At 64.8% G+C, this 20,550-nt stretch overlaps 3 protein-coding genes and 1 non-coding gene across 8 annotated transcripts; all 4 read right to left on the reverse strand.

The window, feature by feature from the left end:
* Positions 1–1,043: 1,043 nt before the first annotated feature.
* On the reverse strand, positions 1,044–6,344 carry CRACR2B (calcium release activated channel regulator 2B). Of its 5 annotated transcripts, none has more exons than XM_036295659.1 (11): positions 6,147–6,344; positions 5,099–5,265; positions 4,138–4,313; positions 3,955–4,066; positions 3,337–3,517; positions 2,760–2,906; positions 2,573–2,663; positions 2,339–2,431; positions 1,998–2,164; positions 1,700–1,771; positions 1,044–1,487 (listed from the first exon to the last, which is right to left on the reverse strand). In XM_036295659.1, the coding sequence occupies exons 3-11, from the start codon at positions 4,285–4,287 to the stop codon at positions 1,301–1,303; spliced, it is 1,200 nt and encodes a 399-aa protein (XP_036151552.1). In that variant the 5' UTR covers positions 4,288–4,313; positions 5,099–5,265; positions 6,147–6,344; the 3' UTR covers positions 1,044–1,300. The 5 variants fall into 5 exon arrangements, with proteins under 5 accessions (XP_036151552.1, XP_036151553.1, XP_036151551.1 ...); XM_036295660.1 differs by lacking the exon at positions 6,147–6,344 and adding an exon at positions 5,540–6,063 and having other exon boundaries at positions 4,970–5,265; XM_036295658.1 differs by lacking the exon at positions 6,147–6,344 and adding an exon at positions 5,540–6,063 and having other exon boundaries at positions 4,673–5,265.
* A 471-nt stretch (positions 6,345–6,815) lies between these two features.
* Positions 6,816–13,794, reverse strand: PNPLA2 (patatin like phospholipase domain containing 2). The gene is made up of 10 exons (XM_036295655.1): positions 13,708–13,794; positions 12,779–13,109; positions 9,975–10,207; positions 9,836–9,901; positions 9,279–9,488; positions 8,939–8,999; positions 8,699–8,851; positions 8,180–8,312; positions 7,879–8,001; positions 6,816–7,785 (listed from the first exon to the last, which is right to left on the reverse strand). Exons 2-10 carry the CDS (start codon positions 12,981–12,983, stop codon positions 7,524–7,526), a joined length of 1,446 nt encoding a protein of 481 aa, XP_036151548.1. The 5' UTR covers positions 12,984–13,109; positions 13,708–13,794; the 3' UTR covers positions 6,816–7,523.
* Positions 13,795–16,794: 3,000 nt separating this feature from the next.
* Positions 16,795–18,854, reverse strand: RPLP2 (ribosomal protein lateral stalk subunit P2). The gene is made up of 5 exons (XM_036295662.1): positions 18,695–18,854; positions 18,400–18,523; positions 17,853–17,901; positions 17,007–17,105; positions 16,795–16,908 (listed from the first exon to the last, which is right to left on the reverse strand). The coding sequence occupies exons 2-5, from the start codon at positions 18,520–18,522 to the stop codon at positions 16,832–16,834; spliced, it is 348 nt and encodes a 115-aa protein (XP_036151555.1). The 5' UTR covers position 18,523; positions 18,695–18,854; the 3' UTR covers positions 16,795–16,831.
* On the reverse strand, positions 17,692–17,823 carry LOC118649126. The gene has a single exon (XR_004965564.1). It is a non-coding gene; the product is annotated as a small nucleolar RNA SNORA52 (small nucleolar RNA).
* Positions 18,855–20,550: the final 1,696 nt, after the last annotated feature.

Raw genomic sequence — 20,550 nt, forward strand, 5'->3', positions numbered from 1 at the left:
GGCCAACAAACCCCGCCCCGGCCCTCAGGCCCCGCCCACTGCCAACAAACGCGACCCACACACCCCGCCCATTGCCAGCAAGCTCCGCCCCTGTCCACAGGCCCCGCCCATGGCCAACAACCCGGCCTACGGCCCACAGGTCTGAACGCGCGCTCTGCGCGGGCGGGCGGGATACCAGCCGGTGCCGGCGCCTAGAGAGGGTCTCTAACGGGGCTGTGGAGGCCGGGCGAGCTGCAGCCTGGAGGCCTCCACAGCCTGACCAGGGCCCAGGCCCTCAGGAGACGGAGACACTGAGCTAGGGGCGGGGGAGGTGGGGGAGGCAGCCAGCCCAGCCAAGGCCTGGACTCTGTCCAAGACCCTGCTGTCCTCCAGGCCCAATTCTTCTTTCCCTCCTCCCAATCCAGGTTCCATCCAGAGGCTACAGGGGTCAGCAGGACAGATGCTGGCCTGGCGTTCGGAGGCCTAGGGTCCCTGTGAGAGATACTCCAGTCTGGAGGGCTCTGGCCTGGCAGTGGTGGGAGGGCTTGGAAAATCCTGCGGACCCACTAGACTGGGAGGCTGAGTGGGGGCAGGGGGAGTGTAAGGAGGGAAGCTCTCCAGTTGGGGCAGCTCTCCCCCACCTGCCCTGGGCTCAGCGGGCAGCTCCCAGCTCCTCTGGCAGGACCTTGGGCATGGGAGGTGGCTCCAGGCCTACCCCAGGAGGCTCCATGCAGGACTGGCCCGACCCTGGGGGTTTACCCGGAGCTGCGTGAGGGTGGCATGGCCAAGAGATGGTCAGCTGGATCTGGATTGGGAGGAAACCCCACCCAGGGCTCCCTGTGAGCCTGTGGGCCTTGGTCACCTTGTTCCTACAGAGAGGCCCATGGGACTTCAAGCTTTTATGGGCTGAGAGGGCTCGGGGTCTGACAAGAGATGCAGGGACGCCTACAGACACAAACAAGGACCCACAGCCCCGACTCGGAGAGTGGTGGCCTGTGCCGCACTTGGGCCCGGACGCACGATGCCTGTGGCCCCCCACACAGAGGAGGTCCAGGAGGCCGCAGTGTGGTTGGTCGAGTTTATTTGGAGTGCTGGACAGAGATGGGTTTGATGGGGGGTGGGGACAGGATGAGGACCGGAGGGGGGCACAGGGGAGCCTGACACCCCCCTCCCCGTTAGTTCCTTCATGTCCGCAGGCAGGCAGGCCAGGCAGCCCACTGGGTAGAGCCCAGGTGCTGGACCAGCAGCCCCAGCCACGATGAGTCACTTTCAAAGGGCAGTTTCTTCAGGGAACGCCCCGTGAGTCACTAGGGCTGGCTGGTCACCGGGCACTGGGAAGGTGGCCTGAGCCACATCTGGGGGGTCGAGCCCAGTTGCTGCAGCAGCAGCAGCAACAGCAGCAGGCGGGCCCCGGCAGGCAGGCCGAGGACAGAGCCTTCCTGGGGCCACTGCCCAGCTGCTTGGTCTCACAGGCGTCCCTCTCGTCTCGTAGCCGCGTGTTCAGCTCCCTGGGGAAGGGAGTCCAGGGACTCTGAGAGGTCTCAGGAGGCAGAATTTTAGGGCGGGGGGTGTGGGCCCGGGCTCTCCCTCAGACCAGGCAGGGGCTGCAGCGTGAGGGAGAGAGGGCAGGTACAAGGAAGGCCTTCCCAGCTGGAAGCCGGGCAGTGGTCAGGGATGTTTGGGCTGAGCCCCTGCCCTCCATGGCTGAGCCAGACCGAACCTGAGGAGCGCCAGCTGCCGCGCGAGGCTGAGCTTCTCCTTCTGCATGTTCCGCGAGACAGCCACCACGTCCCTGTGGGCGGGAGGCGGTGGCCTGGGTGGAGGGAGACGCCTGCGGCGCCCCACGCCCCCCCTAGGGGACCCGGACCCACGCAGACCCTGGCGGCGAGGCTGAGACTTGGGATGCGGATGGAAGCGGCCCAGATCTGAGCCCCCAGCGCGACCCCCGCTTCCACGCGCCCGTGGGCCCCACCCCCTGCTCGAGACTCGCCCCTGAAGGCCGTCCCCGCCCCTGGCACCGGAGGGTCTGCTCCCGGCGGCCCAGCACTTCGCCCTCCAGCCTGCGGAGCTGCTCCTGCGCCGCCTCCAGCTGCGCCCGCAGCGCCTCGTTGGCCAGCCACAGCTGCGCGTTCTGCGCCTGCGCCTCCAGCCGCTCCGCCGCCCGGGTCTGCAGCTGCTGTTCCAACTGGGGGGTGTGGGGGAGGTCGAGACTAGAGGGGAGCCCCCTCTGCCCCGGGAGGCTGCTGTGCCCCTGACTCCCAGCGACTCCGAGGCTGGGGACGCTGAGGCACCGGGGGCCTCAAGGACACCGGGAGGGAAGGTGGCGGTGGGATGGGGGCGTGGGCCGGTGGCCGCTCACCTCCCGCTGCCGCAGGCCCGCGCGCTCCAGCTCCTGCTCGCGGCTCTGCAGCTCCAGCTCCAGGCGGCCTCTGCGCTCCTCCCGGGGGTGGTCCTGGGACGCGCCGGGGGCACCTGAGCCTCCGCGATCCGCGAAGGGGCAGGGGCCGGGGGTGGGACGGGGCCGGGAAGGCGGGGCCGGGGGACGCGCGCCTGGGATTGGGCTGCGCGGGAGCGGGCGGGGCCGCGGGCCCACCTGGCTCCTCAGGCGCTGGCGCTGCTCTCGGAGCTGCTGCTCGGTCTCCTCGTACAGACACCGCACCTCCCTCTCGTGCTCGCTCTCCCGCCTTGGGGTGGGGTGGGATGGGGTGGGGGACGGGGTGAGAGCTGCATGGAGCCTGCCTGTACTGCAGCCCCCAGCCCGCCCCGGCCCCAGCCCTCACCGCCGCAGCGCCTGCTCCAGGCCGGCTCGCTCTCGGGCCGCCTCCTCCAGGCAGGCCGACGCACGCATCAGAACATCCTCCAAGTATCCCAGCAGCTCGGGTCGCTCGCGCTGCAGCCGGGTCCAGAGCAGCCGCACCGCCCGCTGCCTGGAAGGGCGGGCAGGGGCTGAAGCCGAGGTAGGGGCTCCGCGCCCGCCCCGAGATGACCTCTGCAGCCCCGGGCCAGCCAGGCGCACTGGCCGGGTCAGGGCCTCCCTCTCACGGGTGCCTTCGCCCCTGCCAGGGGTCTGCGTGTGCGCGGCTGGCTTGGCAGCGAGGGGTCATGTGCAGGCGGGGCTGTGCCCAAGTGTCGGAGGCCGAGGCCCTGTGACCCGCGCCACCCCTCCCAGTAGCCCTGACTGCTGCCTCCTAAAATGCAAATTCTGCGGGAAATCACACCCGCCCGCCCAGGTGGTGGCAGCTGAGAGGGAACCGCAGGGCCAGACCCCGCCTGGGACCATGCCCAGAGCAGGCATGCGGGGACGTGAGCAGGCATCATGCAGACCAGGGAGCTGGGCCAGGACCAGCGCAGACTCACTCGATCAGGACCTGGGCCACCCCCAGCTGCTCCAGCGCCGAGAGAAACCTCTCCTCCTCTTCCTCCTCCTCCTCCAGGGAGCCCCCCGTACCTGGCCCCTCGGACCAGCCCGACTCAAAGGTTTCCTCAGAAGCCCCCGAGGGCTGTGTGCCCTGGACCGACTCTGCCCCCACAAACTTCCCTGTGGGCATGGGAAAGAGATTACCGGACTGTGGGTTACCACCCTGGCCCAGCCACCACTGCCCCCCCCCCCCTGCCCTACACACACACACACATATCCTGCCCTTTCCATGAGCCCAGTTTCCTGTTTTTCTTCCTTATTCTGGGCTGATTCTTAGCCTGGGAATGGGAGGTGGCGGCCAAACTCAGGCCAGAATGGACAGCTGGCTCCCAGCCCACCTGGATTTGGCACAGCAGTGAGGTGGAGCGCAGGAGGGACAGCGGCACCCAGGCCTCAGCGGCGAGGGGGGGGGGGGGCGGGGAGGCTTTCTGTGGGGCCTTCCAGCACTGCCTGTGTGTGCAGACACTGGACAGGCACAAGCTGCGTGTGGGACGTGGGCCCCCAGGGCCCCCACATGCACCAGGTGGGGGTCAGGGTGGGGTCAGGAAAGGGCTCACCCAGGCCGAGGCAGAACTCCCGGGCAGTGAGGAAGCCCGTGCGGGCCTGGTCCAGGCTTTCGAACACGGCCTCGAGCTGCTCGGGCGTGAGGAGCAGGTCCTTCTGCAGGCCCTGGCGGACAGACACAGGCTGAGCGGCCAAGGCCAGCCCCGCGGGGCCGCCCCTTGGGACTGGGGACTCACCTGCAGGTCGTGCCGGGTGATGAAGCCCTTGGCCTCCTTGTCACACAGCAGGAACAGCTCCTGGGCCTGCGCCAGCATGGCTGCCCAGGGCCCCACCGAGCCTCCCTCCTGCTCCCCCTCCTCCTCCTGGGCCTCCCCAGGGCTGGCCATGAAAGTGGGGTCTTGGCTGTCGGGTGCTGTAAAGCCAAGGAGTTGGGGGCTGAGCAGAGCTCATAAGAAATGGGGGGGGGGGGGGCGGGGGGGAGGCAGAGAGAGGGTAAAGGCCCAGGGTGGCTGAGGGCTAAGCTGGGGCCGTTGGGACACAGGGTTGGGCAGAGGAAGGTGGGAAAAGGCCTGGCCCAGGTCCAGGAAGGAGGGGCAGCGGGGAGGGTCTAGCCTGCTTGAGGGAGATGCCGCGGGCTCGGCTTGGGGTGTGACAGGTGGGGTGCTGCAGGCTCTGGGCCTGTGAGGACTGTGCGGGCCCAGGAGGGAGCCGAGGAGAGGACTGGCTGGGAGAAGGGCAAGCTCGGTGGGAGGCGGGGAGTCCATGGAAGACCTTGTGATGGCAGCTGAGGGCACCGGGCTTGGGTGAGGGAGTGGCCATCGGGGAGGAGCTGAACGGGTCCTGGCGTTGGGGACACGGAGACGGGGCGAGGGGCTGACCAGTAGGAGCACTGGGCCAATCCTGCCCGCTGCTCAGCCTGCCCTGGGCCTCAAGCCCTCCCGGCACCAGCTGGCAGGTGGATCGCCCTCCGGTCCCTCCCTCCCCGCTCCGCTCCGCCCCGCCCGCGCGCCAGGCTCCCGGGTGCAGGTGAGGGTCCCGGCCTGGACAGGGCGCCCTGGTCAGAAATACCCCGGAGTCCAGGCTTAGCAGACTCCTCAGCACGAGGCTTTGCCCCCTCCAGACGCGCCCCCTCCGGGCTCAGAACCTCTCGGGCTCCCCCGCAGGGCGCCTCGCCCTGGATCCCCTAACCGGAGCCACCTGTCTTCCCCCGACGCCCCGTCCGGGTTTCCGGCGCCAAGCCCAGGTCTGACGTCCTTCCCCAGCTCAGAGCTGGTGCCCCCGGTTCCTGGGGGCTGAGCGGGACGCGCTATCCTCCTGGGCCTCCCCAGGGCTGGCCATGAAAGTGGGGTCTTGGCTGTCGGGTGCTGTAAAGCCAAGGAGTCGGGGGCTGAGCAGAGCACCCGGGCCGAGCGCCTCCCACCCTGCGCCGGCCGCACTTGGCCGCGCGCCCCCGCGGCACCGGCGCCCGCGGCTCCCCGGCCACAGGGCCATCCCGGCGGAAGCTGCGTTTCGGCCGGACGCGGGGAGCGGGAAGGAAGGGCCGCCGGGCCCCGCCCCGTGGGGGCCCCGGAGCCCCTGACCGCCCCGCGCGGCGTCCGCGCGCCCTGCAGGCCCCGGAGGGACCCGCGAGGCGCCTACCTGCGCGCTGCGCCGCCGCCGCACCTGCCACCACCTGGCCGCTCCTCCCGGAAGGCGGGCGCGGCGGGGGACGCGGGGCGGATCGGCTCCGAGACCCCGCGTGGGCCGGCCCCGGGCGGGCGGGGCGCCCCGCTGCTGTCGCCTGTCCCCGCCTCTCGCCTCGCTCCCCACCCTCCCGCGACCTGGCCCCGTCCAGGCAGAGACCCCGCGGACGGTGGGGCGAAGTGACCCAGGCTCCTGGGGACCCTCCCCGTGCGGGGCCAGGTTTGGGGGGCATGTCCTGAGGGTCCCGACTTAAGGCGCTAAAAAGTGCATGGGAGACCGCGCAGGAAACACCCGACACCCCCAGTGGTGTGGCGGCTTTCCTCTCTTCCCTATACTTTCCCACTTGGCTTCTCCCCGTTTTTAAACAACACACACGTGACATGCTAGAAAATGACATTTAAATCAACAGCACAAACGCCCGGGAGGTGTGAGGGTGAGCGATGGGGTGGCCCGCCTGGGGCTGAGAGGAGCTGGCGGGAGCCTGGTGTGACCTCCCTGCTGGGGGAGAGAGTCGCCCCTCTTCCCCAGACCCCTCCCCAGCCCCAGCTGGCCCCGCACCCACCTGGAGGGCCTGGCCTGGGGGCTGGGGGCCTCTGCTTCTCCAGGGCCCCGGGATCCTGCTGAACTAGAACAGGTTGGGCCCATAGGACGGGACCTTGAGAGAGAGGGGGGCGGCCCCTGGCACACGGGAGCGCCCGGGACCTGCCCAGCCGGCTCGCCCAGTCCTGCAGCCCCACCACCGACCGTTATTGTTGGCTGGGGGCTGCCATCGCCACCCCAGCCGCAGCCGCCCACACAGCCCATCCATGTCTGACGGGTAAGCAGGTGGGGCTGAACCGCAGGACTAAGGGCTCTGGAACGTTAGCCAAACACCAGGCTGTCCCCGCCCCTCGCCCCCTGGGCTCCTGGTCACCAGGGAGGGCTGGCGGAGTTCCCCCACTGCCCGCGGACTTTCAGGAAACCATGTCTCTCCCAGAACGAGGTCCGGCCCCTCCAGCTCAGACCTCACCCTATCCCAGGCCCCTCCTGTGTATTGGCAGGAGCCTGGGCCCCTGAGGATGAGGAGGGGTTCAGGGGAGCAGGAACATGTGTGCACCTGGCCAGCAAGGCTTCCGACAAGGCAGGCCCAGCCCCGCACACAAAGCCCTGCGTGGAGCGGGCCTGCTCCTGGGGAACCTCACCCTCCGGCCCCCGCCCCATGTCACCGCGGAGTGGAGGTGCAGACACCACCTTTTGTAAACACGTCTTTGTTTTTTATTCAGCGAGGATCTTGGTCTCAAATATTTCCACTGGCCCTTGGGAAGCTGCACCCGCGGGTCAGCCAGCAGGCCTCAGGGCAAAGGGGGGCAAATGGATGTGAGGAGTGGGCTGCAGCCCAGGGGCCCCAGGCCGGAATGCTGGCCTCAGCAGAAGGGACTCTTGGAAGCCGGGATGGAAGCTGGACCGACACTGGTCAGCTAGAGCGGGTCACATACAAGGAGGACGCAGGGGCTGAGCTGTGGCCTTTATTACATCTGCTTCAGCGAAAATAAATAATTCTTCACACATTCTTCAGCATTCTTCAGTGAAAAACGCGGAGGGAGGAGCAGGTGCAAAGTTCTAGGGAGTAATACTGCCCGGACCACCGGGCCCCCTGCCCTGCCCTAGGGCGGGCCTGGGAGTGGATGTTAAGGCACAGGTGAGGGGCCCTCTGTGGCGAGGGGAGGGGCGCTGCACACCCCGCCTCCTCAGTGCAGCAAGTGAGTGGTTTGTGGAGGAGTTGACAGCCAAGTCCCTTCTCCCAGCAGTGAGGCCCCATCTCCCCTCTCCCCCAGGCATGGAGGGAGGCGGGAGGGGGTCTCAGGTGACCCCAGGGCCCCGCCTCATGGGGCAGGGAAGCTGGAGGGCCTGGCCCTCAGCACTGGGACCCCGGGGGGCTGGGAAGGCGGGAGCCAGGCTCTCAGCAAGGGGGCGGGTGCTGCGGGGGCGCGGGGCTGGTGGGGGCGGGGGTGCGCATGCGCAGGGCATCGGGCGGGAAGGCCACGTTGGTGCAGAAGAGGCCGAGCAGCATCTGGCGCTGGCACTCCTCCCACTTGGCCAGCGTGTCCACCAGGGAGAGGTTGCTGCGCATCCAGCCGGGCAGCGCCTCGCAGTAGGCGGCGTAGGACAGCGGGACAGAGGGCAGCGACTGGGCGCGGCGCAGCTCCGCCTGCTCCTCCAGCCTGTGGGGGGGCGGGGGCGGGGGGGGGGGTGTGTTAGTGGGGGGACATTACAGTGAGGCTGTGGCCCCCGTGAGCACAGCAGCCACGGCATACCTGGAGGGCAGGCGGCTGCCCAGCTTCCTCTTGGCACGCATCACCAGGTACTGGCAGATGCTGCCTGTCTGCTCCCTCATCCACCGGATGTCCTCGGGCACGTCGGGCAGCCACTCCAGCAAGCTGGGCGGGTGAGAGGCACGGCCTCAGGGTCAGGGCCTGTCCCTTGCCCACGCCCCACCCTTGGCCCTGACATCTCTATCCTCCCCCTACCAACTGCCTCTCCCCTGGGGTGGCCACCCCCAGGAATGGTCCCCAAGTTTGGTCCAGGCTCCTCTCCTGCCCGCCCCCCCTCCTGTACCGGATGGTGAAGGACACAGCGCTCTCCAGGGGCAGAGTGTAGGGCATCATCATAGCTGTGGCCAGGCGCACGGGCAGCATGTTGGAGAGTGTGGTCAGCAGGTCTTTGGGCTCCATGCAGGCCTCCAGCAGGGCTTGGGGGGAGCAAGAGGGAGGCTGACCACCAGTGGGGGAGGTGGGGACAGCCCTGCTCTGCTCCACCACCCTCCCCATGGCCCTCCACCCGCACTGAGCCGTGCCCCCCACGCACCCTCACTGAGCCGTGCCCCCCACGCACCCGCACTGAGCCGTGCCCCCCACGCACCCTCATTGAGCCGTGCCCCCCACGCACCCGCACTGAGCCGTGCCCCCCACGCACCCGCACTGAGCCGTGCCCCCCACGCACCCTCATTGAGCCGTGCCCCCCACGCGCCCTCACTGAGCCGTGCCCCCCACGCGCCCTCACTGAGCCGTGCCCCCCACGCGCCCTCACTGAGCCGTGCCCCCCACGCACCCTCACTGAGCCGTGCCCCCCACGCACCCTCATTGAGCCGTGCAGGCAGATGTTCCAGGATGTGATCCTCCACGAGAGCCCTCTCCACTACCATCACAGCTTTCTCCTGGTCCTCATCCTGGCGGACAGGGGGCTTGGCAGGGGGCAGTGCCAGCAGGGGATTGGGCCTATCCAGGAGGCCTGGGTGGGGAGGACCAAACATGTGGTCAGCTCAGCGGAGGGGGCCATGGTGCAGAGCCCCCCGCCCCCAGGGCCTGGCCCACACACCATTCCTCCGCAGGAAGCGCAGGCCGTCCCGGTAGCCCTGCTTGCACATCTCCCGCAGCACCTGAGGGCAGGGAAGTGGGAGCAGGAAGTCAGACACACCCAGTCTGTCCCTGGGGTCCCTGCAAACCCACCCCTCCCCACCACAAGCTAAGGGATCCAGGACCCGGGACAGATCCAGGCTGGAGAGGCCACCCTTTGGAGAGGCCGTGCAGGCCACAGGCTTCTTTCCCAGCCCTCAGAAGAGGCTGTCCCGCCCCCCGCCCTGTCACTCAGGAGCGGTCAGAGGGGCAGCGTTCTCCCCAGGACCAGGACTGGGTGAGGAGACGAAACCAGCGCTCACCATGGGCTCCGGCGGGAACAGGGCCTTGGAGAGGCGGTACAGGTTGCGCAGGTTGAACTGGATGCTGGTGTTGGTCACCCGAAGCTCATGGATGTTGGTGGAGCTGTCCTGCGGGCAGATGTCACTCTCGCCCGAGAAGGGGGACACGGTGATGGTGTTCTTGAGCTCATAGAGCGGCAGGTTGTCTGAGATGCCACCGTCCACGTAGCGCTGAGGTGGCAGGGACACACGGTCACACGGTGAGGGGCTGGCAGAGTGGCTGGCTGCCGCAGGGGCCCCTCCCAGTGGCTGTTTCATTGGAGCCTTTCACACACTAGGCACCGGCCACGGCCGCCCTGGGCGCTGAGAAATAGCCAGACATTGGGGCGGGGGGGGGGAGCACGCAATTACAGGAAGTGTAAGTGGCCACGGGCTGGCCTGGCTCTTGAGTAACTCTGGGGAAGTGAGGCAACAGGCAGTGGCAGGAGTGAGGGGCTGGGGGACAGCTTCCTCCTCACCCTCGTCCCTCAGCGCCCGGCGGGTCTCGTCACCCAGAAAAGGCACCCACATGCACTTACTACGCCCTGGAGGATGGGCGGGATGAGGCCGCAGTACACGGGGATGAAGGTGCTGCAGACGTTGGCCTGCGGGAGGGACAGAGCGGGCGGTGAGCGGGGCTCCGGGGCGGCGGTGCCCGGTGACCCCTGCAGGGCCCACCTGGATGAGCTCCTCCTTGGAGCTGAAGTGGTAGATGATGACGTTCTCGCCGTCCGAGACGCGGGTCAGGGAGATGCCCAGGCGCCCGCTGGCGCGCTCATGGCTGTCGGCAGGCAGCGTCTTCATCAGGCAGCTGCGGATGGTCTTCACCAGGTTGAAGGAGGGGTGCAGCGGGCCCAGGAACCGCTTCCGGGCCTCCTTAGACACCTCGATGATGTTGGCACCGGCCTCGCCTGGAGCACAGGGCCAAGGGTCAGGGGCCAGCACTCCCGGACTTAGCACCTCCTATGGCTCCATGCCAGTGTCTCTGGGCACACCGACTAGTGGCATCCCCTCCACCCCGGAGGAATCCCAGTGTTCAGCAGGGGGCCCGGCCCACAGTTGGGACTTTTGCCACCTGCCCCTGAAGAGAGAGGCAGGCCACCCCCCCGGGAAGACAGACAGTGGGGCTGCCAACTGGGGCTGGACCTGCCCTCTGCCCTCTGCCCGGTTGTTTCCCAACAGCCTGCCCTGGACCATGAGTCACCCGGCCTGGCCGCATGTGGCACTCAGCCTAGGGAGCAGGCGGCAGAGGCTCAACTCTGACCAGCCTCAGCCTTTACCCACTTGGCCAGATCCAGACCCCCAAAACCCAGGGGCCCAGGGGTCCCACAGGGTGGAAAGAGTGGGGTCCCACCACCACAGGAAAGCACAATTGTGTCCCACTGCAGCCAGGCACAAGCAGCCCCCTAACACTCCTCTTGGGGGCCGTGGGGGCCAGCCTAGGATAAAGCTAGAGTGGGAAGGGCCCAGGAGTGGTGAGGAGCAGAGGGACCTGTGAGGAGCTGAGGACCAGGCCCTCCTCCAGGCCACACCCAGGGCAGAGTGAGCGGTGTGGGCGGCACCTGCCACCCCGGGGGCTCCAGCTGCCGGAGACCACTGTTCACTTGTGGTCTCGCGTCCCTGCGCGGAGGAGGGAGCGGGGCGCTGGGTGCTGACAGCCCGCCCAGCCCCCCGACGGCCCCGCTCACCCAGGCAGGGCCGCCCTGGCCGGGTGGCTCAATTGGTTGGAGTGTCAGCCTGCACACCAAAAGGTTGCCGGTTCAATTCCTGGTCAGGGCACGTACCTAGGTTTCGGGCTCATTCCCTGGTTGAGACACGTACAGGAGGCAACTGATTGATGTTTCTGTCACATCAATGTTTCTCTCTTTCTGTCTCTCCCTTTCTCTCTAAAATGAATAAAAACATATCCTTGAGTAAGGGTTTAAAAAAAAGATAAGATTATGGTTGATAATCTCTCACTATAAAAAAAGAAAAAGATGCCCTAGCCAGTTTGGCTCAGCGAATAGAGCTTCAAACTGCAGACCGAAGGGTCCCAGGTTCAATTCCGGTCAGAGGCACAGACCTTGGTTGCAGGCTCCTCCCTGGCCGGGCCCTGGTCGGGGCACATGCGGAAGGCAACCAATCGATGTGTCTCTCTCACATCGATGTTTCTGTCTGTCTTTCCTTCTCTCTTCCACTCTCTCTAAAAATCAATGGAAAAATACCCTCCATTTTTTGAGTGAGGATTAACAAAAAAAAAAAAAAGAAAGAAAGAAAAAGAAAAAAAGGAAGAAAAAAGAAGAGGTGTTTTGAGAGTGGTGTGTGGGGTGGGGGAGGAGTCATGTCCTCAATTGGGTACCAGGGACCTGGGTCTCTCGCTCTCTCTCTCTTTTTTCAGGGAAGAAGAGAGAAGGAGAGAGAGAGAGAAACATCAACGATGAGAGAGAATCATGGATGGGCTGCCTCCCGCATGCCCCACACTGGGGATTGAGGCTGCAACCCAGGCCTGTGCCCTTGACCGGAATCGAACCCGGGACCCTTCAGTCCACAGGCTGACGCTCTTCCCACTGAGCCACACCGGCCAGGGCCTGGGTGTCTCCCGAGGAGGCCAGCGTGGGGACTGAGGACTCTGGTCTGAAGGCCTCCTGAGAGGGAGGGGTCCAGGCCCCAGCGGTGGGTCCCCTTCCCAGGAGCGTGGAGGCATGCTCCCAGCCCACCCCTCAGGGCAAAGGTCATGGGGAGGAGGCAGGGGAGAGCCCCGCACAGGCCCCTGCCGGGCGGGGCACTGATGACCCCTGGGTCACCTTGCTGCCCAGAGTGGCGGGGGCTGGGCAGCACTCCCAGGACTCCTGGACTGTAAACACTCAGGCACCGGGAAGTGTGTGTGAGTGGAGGCGTCCTTCCCGGCACACTCACACCTCTGCCCTCCCTGCGCGGGGCGGGCGGAGAGCCCAGGACCGCCAGCCACCCCAGGGAAGGGCCCAAGCGGAGGGTCACAGCCGGGCCCCGGGCCCCCGTGGGCGGCATGCAAGGTGGAAGAGGCGCCGGGCCCAGGCCGGGCCTACTGGCTCCTGCTCCAGGGGCCTCAGCCGAGGTGCTCTTCAGAGGCCCCCCCAAACCCCGGGGACATGGCAGCCTGGAATGCCCGAGCCCCAGGACGCGGTGACCGCTAGCACCTGGTCCGGCACCCGGCCAGGGACAAGGGGGCAGCGCAGGCCCCGCCCCCTGCTCTCACGGCCCCGCCCCCGAGTTAATTTCTCTTCCCAATAAAATAGCCTCCGTTGCACCTGCCCGCCCCCAGCTTCTGCCCCGGAGGCGGGCCTGGGCGACAGCCTGGCCCCAGCAGCGCCCAGGACCAGGCGCCCCAGGAGCAAAACAAGCCAGGCCCCGCCCCCCGCCGGCACCCCGATGGCACCGCGTCCCGGTCCCGCGTCCCTGCGCGGACGAGTGAGCGGGGCGCTGGGTGCTGACAGTCCGCCCGGCCCCCCGACGGCCCCGCTCACCCAGGCAGGCCCCGGTGACCAGCGCCGTGGCCGTGAGCGCCCCGGCCGAGGCGCCGTAGATGTGCGTGGCGTTGGCCACCAGGAAGGGCGCATGCTCGCGGAGGCAGGAGGCCACGCCGATGTGGTAGACGCCGAGGAAGCCGCAGCCCGCGAACGAGATATTCCACGTCGTCTCCCGGGGGGACGTCGCGTCCTTGGGGAACATCGCGGCGGCCCGCCGGCCCGGGGTCTCCGGAAGCCGGCCTGGCCGTCTGCTCGCCGGTAGCGCGGGGCCGGCCGCCCGTTCGCAGTCTATTTCTCTTCCAGGGTCTCCGCCGTAGAGGCGGCGACGCTGCGCAAGGAGGCGGCAGAGACGGTGTTTTTAGAGGTTGGTGGGCGGGGCCGACGTGGGGCGGGGCCGCCACACGCGGACCAATCGGGGCGCGCGGGGAACGGCCGCGCCCTCGGGGGCCCTGGAGCCCCGCCCCCTCCCGAAGGCCCCGCCCGCGGGCCTGAGCTGCCCCCTCCGCCGCGGTCGGGGCCTCTGGGCCCTGAGCTGCCCACACCTGCGGCGGCAAAGACAGCGGCCTGGCCCCGGCCTCCTGCCCCTTCCCCGTCCGCCATCGTGGGCGGCGGAGGGGACCCGGAGGCCGAGGAGGGTGGGGAGGAGTGAGGCCGCCCGGGGTCTGTGGGCCTGGAGCCTCGTGGAAGTCTGGACACTCGCGAAAGGAGGGCCCTGGTGTTTGGGCAGCACCCTCCGCCTCCCTCAGGGTCCGTCTTTGACACCTACTCCCCAAGGGGTGACCCCCAGGACCCAGACCCACCCCCAGACCCACCCATAACATCCAGGGCCGGATACTCACAAAGAGCTCACAATCGAGGCGGACCCCCTGACGTCCACACCCCAGCCCGCCCCCCGCCCCTCGGCCCCTCCGCACCTGGGCACCCACCTGGGTTCTACCTGCGTCCGACCCCAGCTCCTCAGGCTGTGCCTCTCCCTGGGTATGACTGGCCCCTGCCCCGCCCCTGCTCAGTGCCCCAGCAGGTGGAGCAGCGGGTGATGTCACGCTGCCTCCAGTTCCGCATTTTTCTCCTGGACTGTTTGTGCCACAGACCTAGCCTGGTGGGATCCCAAGCCAGCCCTGCACCTCACCCCGGGGCTGTTTACACTGGGGCGGTGGAGAGGCAGGGTGCCCAGATGGTGCCGGGGTGCAGCCCCCGCCAGCCAGGGTCAGGCCCAGAAGCCAGAGTAGGGCCTCCCCAGGACATGGCCATCTGGGGTCATGCTGTCCAATCCTTGGCCACTGCTCCCAGGCACCCATACTTGGCACCAACAGGGTGCCAGGCAGGGGGACCAGCACAGGGCAGAGCAGTGAACAGTCAACCCAGCCCCAGCCCTTCTGGGGCAGGAGGGGGACAGAAGTTGTTTACATAAACTCAACACAAGGAGGGAACGGGGACAGGGTGCTGGGCAGTTAACTCAGAAAGGGCACAGGGCTACTCTCAGGCTACCTGACTGCGTGTGCAAAGGCCCTGGACAGGAAGGGGACTGAGAGGGGAGCCGGGCCTGGGCACTGGGAGAGAGAAGCAGGGGATCTCACCGAATGAATCTTAGAAAGACTTGCCCTCTCTCCCATCCCCCAATGCCTTGGATGCAGGTACAGCACCAAGGGTGTGGCCCCATCAGGATGGCCAGGGCCTCTGGTGACTGAGTCCTTGGGGACGCTGCTGGGGCAGCAGGGGGCAAAGAGTGTGGCACAGTGGGGATAAGGCCAGCCTGGGAAGTTCAGGGGGTCACCAGGGTGGTTAAGAGGGGAGCTGGGCCCAGCCGGTGTGGCTCAGTGGTTGACTATTTACCTATGAACCAGGAGATCACGGTTCAATTCCTGGTCAGGGCACATGCCCAGGTTGCGGGCTCGATCCCCAGGATGGGGCGTGCAGGAGGCAGCCGATCGATGATTCTCTCATTGATGTTTCTATCTCTCTCTTCCTCTCCCTCTCTTTGATACCAATAAAAACATAATTTTTAAAAAGGGGAGGGGGGGCCGAAACTGGTTTGGCTCAGTGGATAGAGCGTCGGCCTGTGGACTGAAGGGTCCCGGGTTCGATTCTGGTCAGGGGCATGTACCTCAGTTGCGGGCACATTCCCAGTGGAGGGTGTGCAGGGGGCAGCTGATTGATGTTTCTCTCTCATCGATGTTTCTAACTATCTCTCTCCCTTCCTCTCTGTAAAAAATCAATGGAATATATTTTTTAAAAAAAAGGGGGGGGGAGGGGGGAAGGGGAGCTGGGCAGTGCAGGCTGAGCCTCCCCCAACCGGCTCCAAGGAGTCCTGCCTGTTTCATTGGGACTGTGGGGTCTTGGGGGATGGCACTGCCCCAGTGCAGAGACCTCTGCCCCCATTTCCACACCAGGGTTGAACTGTTTTGGGTACATATCCCTCCCTTCGGGCCTCTGGGACGTCAGCTCTGGAGCCAGGAACAGGGCGGCCCTTCCTGGAATCCTGGCTGGGGCGGGAGGAACCCTGGTGTCTGGTGTGCGGTGGCCATGCCAGCGGGTGTCCACCCCCCCTCGCACGGTGTCCTCTGGCCCACACAGGGCCCTTCTCCTCAGGGTCTGCGGGTAGCCTTGTGAGCTCCGCCCTGGACCCTGGGCCCACTTCTCTGCTGGGCCTCCCACCCAGCCTGGGACAGGGGCCCCACCCCACATGCAACTTGCCCTCACAGCACCTGCCGCTAGGACCTCTGCAGTGGTCCCTTCTCTCGGCCCCGTGTCCCGCCCACCAGGAACTTGGCTTCTACATCCTCCCGTAAGGCCCTAGGCCAGTGGTTCCAAATGGGGGGCAATTCGAGAACGAGGTATTAACAGTTTTCTGATTTCTTATGGTTCTAGGGACCTCATGTACAGTATATATATTTTGTGGCACATTTATGCATTTCAGTTCTGTTTTGAAACTTTGCTATTTTTTTGTATCACTACATGTTATTATTTTTTAACGATTTCTTAGTGATTTCTTCCCCAGGACTTCCACTGTCCTTTCATTCTTTTTTCTTTCATGGATGCCATGTTCTTTGGAAACTTGTTTAGACCAAGTTCATGGCCTTTAGACTCCCTCCACGTGAATAGTTCACTTTTTGAATAAGAATTATGTCACGGAGGGCATCAGGATTTTAGATGCTTAGGTGGGGCGTGCCCAGAAGCTGGGGCCCACTGCTCCCGGCCTTCCTCCCCTCCTCCCCCCAGCCTCAGCAGGTCTTGGCTCCCCGCCTGAGGCCTTATTCTGCTCATTACTGTCCCCATAGAACTAGCCCACAGGGGAAGGCTCTTCACACAGGAGGTGCGCACCCTAATAGCTGCTGACCCAGGGCCTCAGGAGGGGGCAGCAGTGTCTACTGAGGGACCAGGGGTAGGCCCACCCAAGACTGTGAGCACATGGCCCAGGTGAGCTATGTACCCACAAGCACTTCACATTTGCCCAGCAGAGCCCGTGGTGGACTGGATCCCCCACCCTCAGACACCCAGGGACCACACAGGCCGCTCGCATAATACACATGCGTCTGGGGGAACTGGTGGCCTCTGTCCACCTCAGAGCAATGGAGACCAACCACTGTTGCTTTTAGGAAGTTCATTTATGGATCTGAGCGCGAAGGGGGCGGGAGAGAGAAACGTGGATGCGCTGTTCTGCGTGTTTACTGGCGATTCTTGTGTGTGCCCTGCCAGGAGACCAAACCCGTGACCTCGGTGTGGCCGGATGATGCTCTAACCAACTGAGCTGCCCACCGCAGCTTTTCAAGTTCCCTGGGTGTCCCCTGCAGGCGTCACTCCGAGTCCTCGGGAGCCAGGACCACGCGAGGCGGCTGGTGTCCCCTCCCGAGCCTGTCCAGGCTTGGCAACATCCAGGACCCCCCACAGGAAGTGTCCCCGCTCCGGCGCCAGCTCTTGGGCTGTGCTCCTCCCCCCTGGGGGTCCCACCGCGGCCTGCACGAGGGGTGAGTGCAGAGGCCAGGCTCTGACAAAGGGTCACAGGCCGCTCGAGGTGTATGGAAAAAGGACTTTATTGGCAGGGGAACGAGACTAATCAAACAAGCCAAATCCCATGTCGTCATCCGACTCCTCGGATTCCTCCTTCTTCTCATCTTTCTTCTCCTCGGCTGTGGGGAAGAGACCACAGTGAGCGAGGCAAGCAGTGCAGGCCAGGCTCCCAGATCCTCCAGGGCATCCCCAGCGCCAGCTGCCTGAGCCCACTTACCTGCAGCTGGGGCAGAACCAGCAGCAGGAGCTGCAGACCCGGGGGCGGCGGAGACCGCAACAGCCCCTCCAGCGGGAACGCTGGCCAGCTTGCCAATACCTAGGAACCAGAGAAGGGAGTGAGAGCAGAACAGCGCTCAGCCTAAAGGCTACTTCAGAGGGAAGACAGCCACCAAGCGCCGGTGTAACAGGCTGCCCCGCTCTCCCAGAAAGAGGCTCCGCCACGCCCCGGCCCCAAAACTTCCCAATGGGAACTGGGCTTCCAGGAATTGGCCCACAAGAAGCTGGGCCATAGCTCCCTACCCTGGGGTCAAGTTGGACAAACATGTTTATGGCCAGGCAGGGACCTCGTCTGCTGCCCCAGTGTCGAGATACTCGTTCCCAGCAGGGAGCTCAGATGAGGCTTTTGGCTGAGCTGGCTCTTGTCCTGGCCAGTCACATGTCCAGGGACAGGAATGGCTGCCCCAGCAGCTCAATTTCCAAACAAGTCCCATCACCTCCACCCTGACGCCACCAGAAAACAATCCACCCAGCAAAAGGGAGCAGGGGCCTGTGGTCACCCCTGACACCAACCCCCCTATAGAGGGCACGTGGAGAGACTTGTTTACCAGGCCCAGGTCTCCAAACACTGGGGCAGGGCAGCCAGGCCCAGGGAGAGCACAGGCGCCCCCTGGCGTCCACTCTCTGAGTGTCTAGAAGTGCCCCTGGCATGAGCCCAGGGAAGCCGTGCTCACTCCTCGGGGCAGGATTCTAGGTTGCTCTGGTCCACAAGCGAAACCTGAAGGCCACAGGCGACCAACAGGAATTAGGATGGACCATGGAAACCAAAGCCCCCGCACCAGCTCACCCTGGGCGATGACATCTTCGATGTTCTTCCCGTTCAGCTCGCTGATCACCTGGAGTGGAAAACCATGACCCGGAGTTACCGGGCATCCGACCCGCACGCCCCCCTCTGGAGCCAAGGCTGGCCTCGGGAGCGGGCCAGGAGGAAATGCCAGGCCCCGCCAGTTACCACGCACAAGTGGGTTCTCCGAACCGAGACCCGCTGCAAGTGGGAACTTACACATCTCTCTAAGTTACTGCTCAGACACAGACGCAAAATATCTTAATTTATACCCAATATATGGCAAAATAACACCTTAATCAATTTGGGCGAAAAAGAATGGCTCTCAAATACCTTCCCCTTTACATTTCTTAGAACGTGGCAGTTACCGAAGAATTTTAAGTTACGCGAGACTTGCATTGTGCTTCTACTAAACCACGCTGGCCTTTTGTTCCCGTGGGGCCGTATCAAGGCCTCCACGCCACACTTTCCCCAAAAAGCACTCGGATCGGGGAGGAGAGGGACCCCTCTGTGCAGAGGACCCGTCGGCCGGGGCCCGGCGGGCGGCTACCTTGTTGAGCCGGTCGTCGTCCGCCTCGATGCCCACACTGTCCAGGATCTTCTTGATGTCCTTGGCGCTGGGGGAGGCATTGCCCCCGAGGGCGGCCAGCAGGTAGGAGGCAACGTAGCGCATCCTGAGCGGCGGAGAGAGCCGTGGCGTTACCGTGAGGCCTCCCGCCCCCACCCCGGCCCGAACGCGGCCGCGCGTGGCCCGGCCTGGGGGCCCCCACCGAGGCCGCCCCGCGCCCTGCCCGCCCCCTAAGGCCCCCGCCCGGCCAACGGCCCAGTCGGGTCTCTCCACTCACTCGGCGGCGGCGGAGGGGACTCGCGCGTGCGACCTCGGCGGCGTCAGGCAGGGAAAGGAAGGCGCCGGCGCGGGGGGCGGGGGTAATCCGCTACCCAGAAGCCTCCGGGAGCTACACTCCTTGCGCCCTGACGGCGCCTGCGAGTGACGTCACAAGGCGCTCGGTCAATGGGGGCGCTGGAGGAGCCATGGTCCCGTCGGGTCCCGCAGCCGCCCCAGCAAAGGCGAAGGGCAATTCCGAGGCCGCCTTCGTATACAGTGTGGGGCGCACGTCCCCCGGAACCCCTGCGGCGGCGGAACGGAGCGGGGCGCGAGCCCGAGCGGAGCTTCTATCTTCAGCCTTCCACGCGGGGCCTGCACGCTCCCAACATGCAGCGCGGCCGCCACGCCCACCACGCCTTCCTTTGCGACAGCGGCCAACGCAGCCGGTAACTACAAGTCCCATCGTCCAGAGCGGCCGGAATCGTGGGTGCGCTGCTCCCGGCGGGAGCGACACGTGGGTCGCACTGAGGCTGCGCAGGTTCAGCCGCTGCGCTTCCGGCTTTGGCCGTTCAGGCCGCTGGGACAGAGGCTTCATGTCCGGTGGGCTCGAGCCCTGGCCCTCCTGACCCAGTGAGGCGGGCGAGCCGCTCGTCGCACTGATGTCGCGGAGCCGAGCCGTCTGGTCCCAGTGGCCGCTCCTCTGCGCTGCCCTGTGTCGGCTCAACGCTTGAAGTATGGTAGCAACCATTTCAGATTGAAACTGTAGTTTTAACTCTAACCCTATTGTTTGGCTTCACAATAGAAAGGTTATTTTGATTTTCTGAATTGTATAAGTCATCCCATTCGATTGAATGCCTTATCGATTGAATGACTATTCCATCGATTGTTATCATACTGGTCTTAGAAAGCACATTCTACTGTACCTGGAAACAGGACAGCACAATTACCCTAAATTGTTTTAGTGGCCACAGGTGGTGTGTTCCAGCTGCCTCAGTGGTCCCGAGACCAGGACAGCACAATTACTCTAAACTGTCCTGACAACTCAGTGGTCGGGAGACCCAAGGGCTCTAGATAATGTGTTTCTATCAACTCAGTGATCCGGAGACCCAAACCTGTAATTTAGATAACATGCCTAAGTTTAACCCAGGTTACCCAAGGGCTCTAGATAATGTATTTCTGTCAATTCAGTGACCCCGAGACCCGAAACTGTAATTAACATGCTTAATTCTGCTTCTGTAATCTGCTTTTTTGGGAGCCAGCTGCCACATTCCAAACCCTGGGATGTAATCAATACCTTTGTGATTTTTGCCTATATAAGTCTGGTTTTGCCACAATCTTATTGCTATGAGATTTGGGAATGCCCCCTCATAGTCCCGGATTGCAATAAATGTGACTCTTTAATTCGACTTCTTGATTCGTCCTTCTGTGATTCGCGGGGTACGTTACAACACTCTGACCTCCGTGTGCACACGGACATCAGCATGTGTCACCCACTCACTGCTCCGTGTCGGACCCTGCTGCGGCCTGGAAGGGAATAGACCCAACCTGCTTCCGCAAAACTTGGGTCCTAGTGCGACCACACGCAGAGAAAACAAACAAGGATGTCCCTGGCAGAGCTAGACCCTGAAGGACGAGCAGGGACATTGAGCTGAAAGATGAGAAGGAGCGGCCTTGCGCCAGGCAGAGGGGTCGGGCAAAGGTGGACGGAGAAGGGTCCCGAGGCTGCGAGCCCTCGGGGGTATACATGTGCATCAAACCCCTTTGTGTTCACGCAAACCACACAGTCCCACAGGCTCATCGCAGTCACTGCCCGTTTTATAGATGAGGTCAGGCACAGACATCTTCTTGCTCAAGGTCACACAATTGGGGCAAAGT

The sequence above is a fragment of the Myotis myotis genome, unplaced genomic scaffold (genome assembly GCF_014108235.1).
Source record: "Myotis myotis isolate mMyoMyo1 unplaced genomic scaffold, mMyoMyo1.p scaffold_m19_p_27, whole genome shotgun sequence".
In the NCBI taxonomy this organism is placed as follows: domain Eukaryota; kingdom Metazoa; phylum Chordata; class Mammalia; order Chiroptera; family Vespertilionidae; genus Myotis; species Myotis myotis.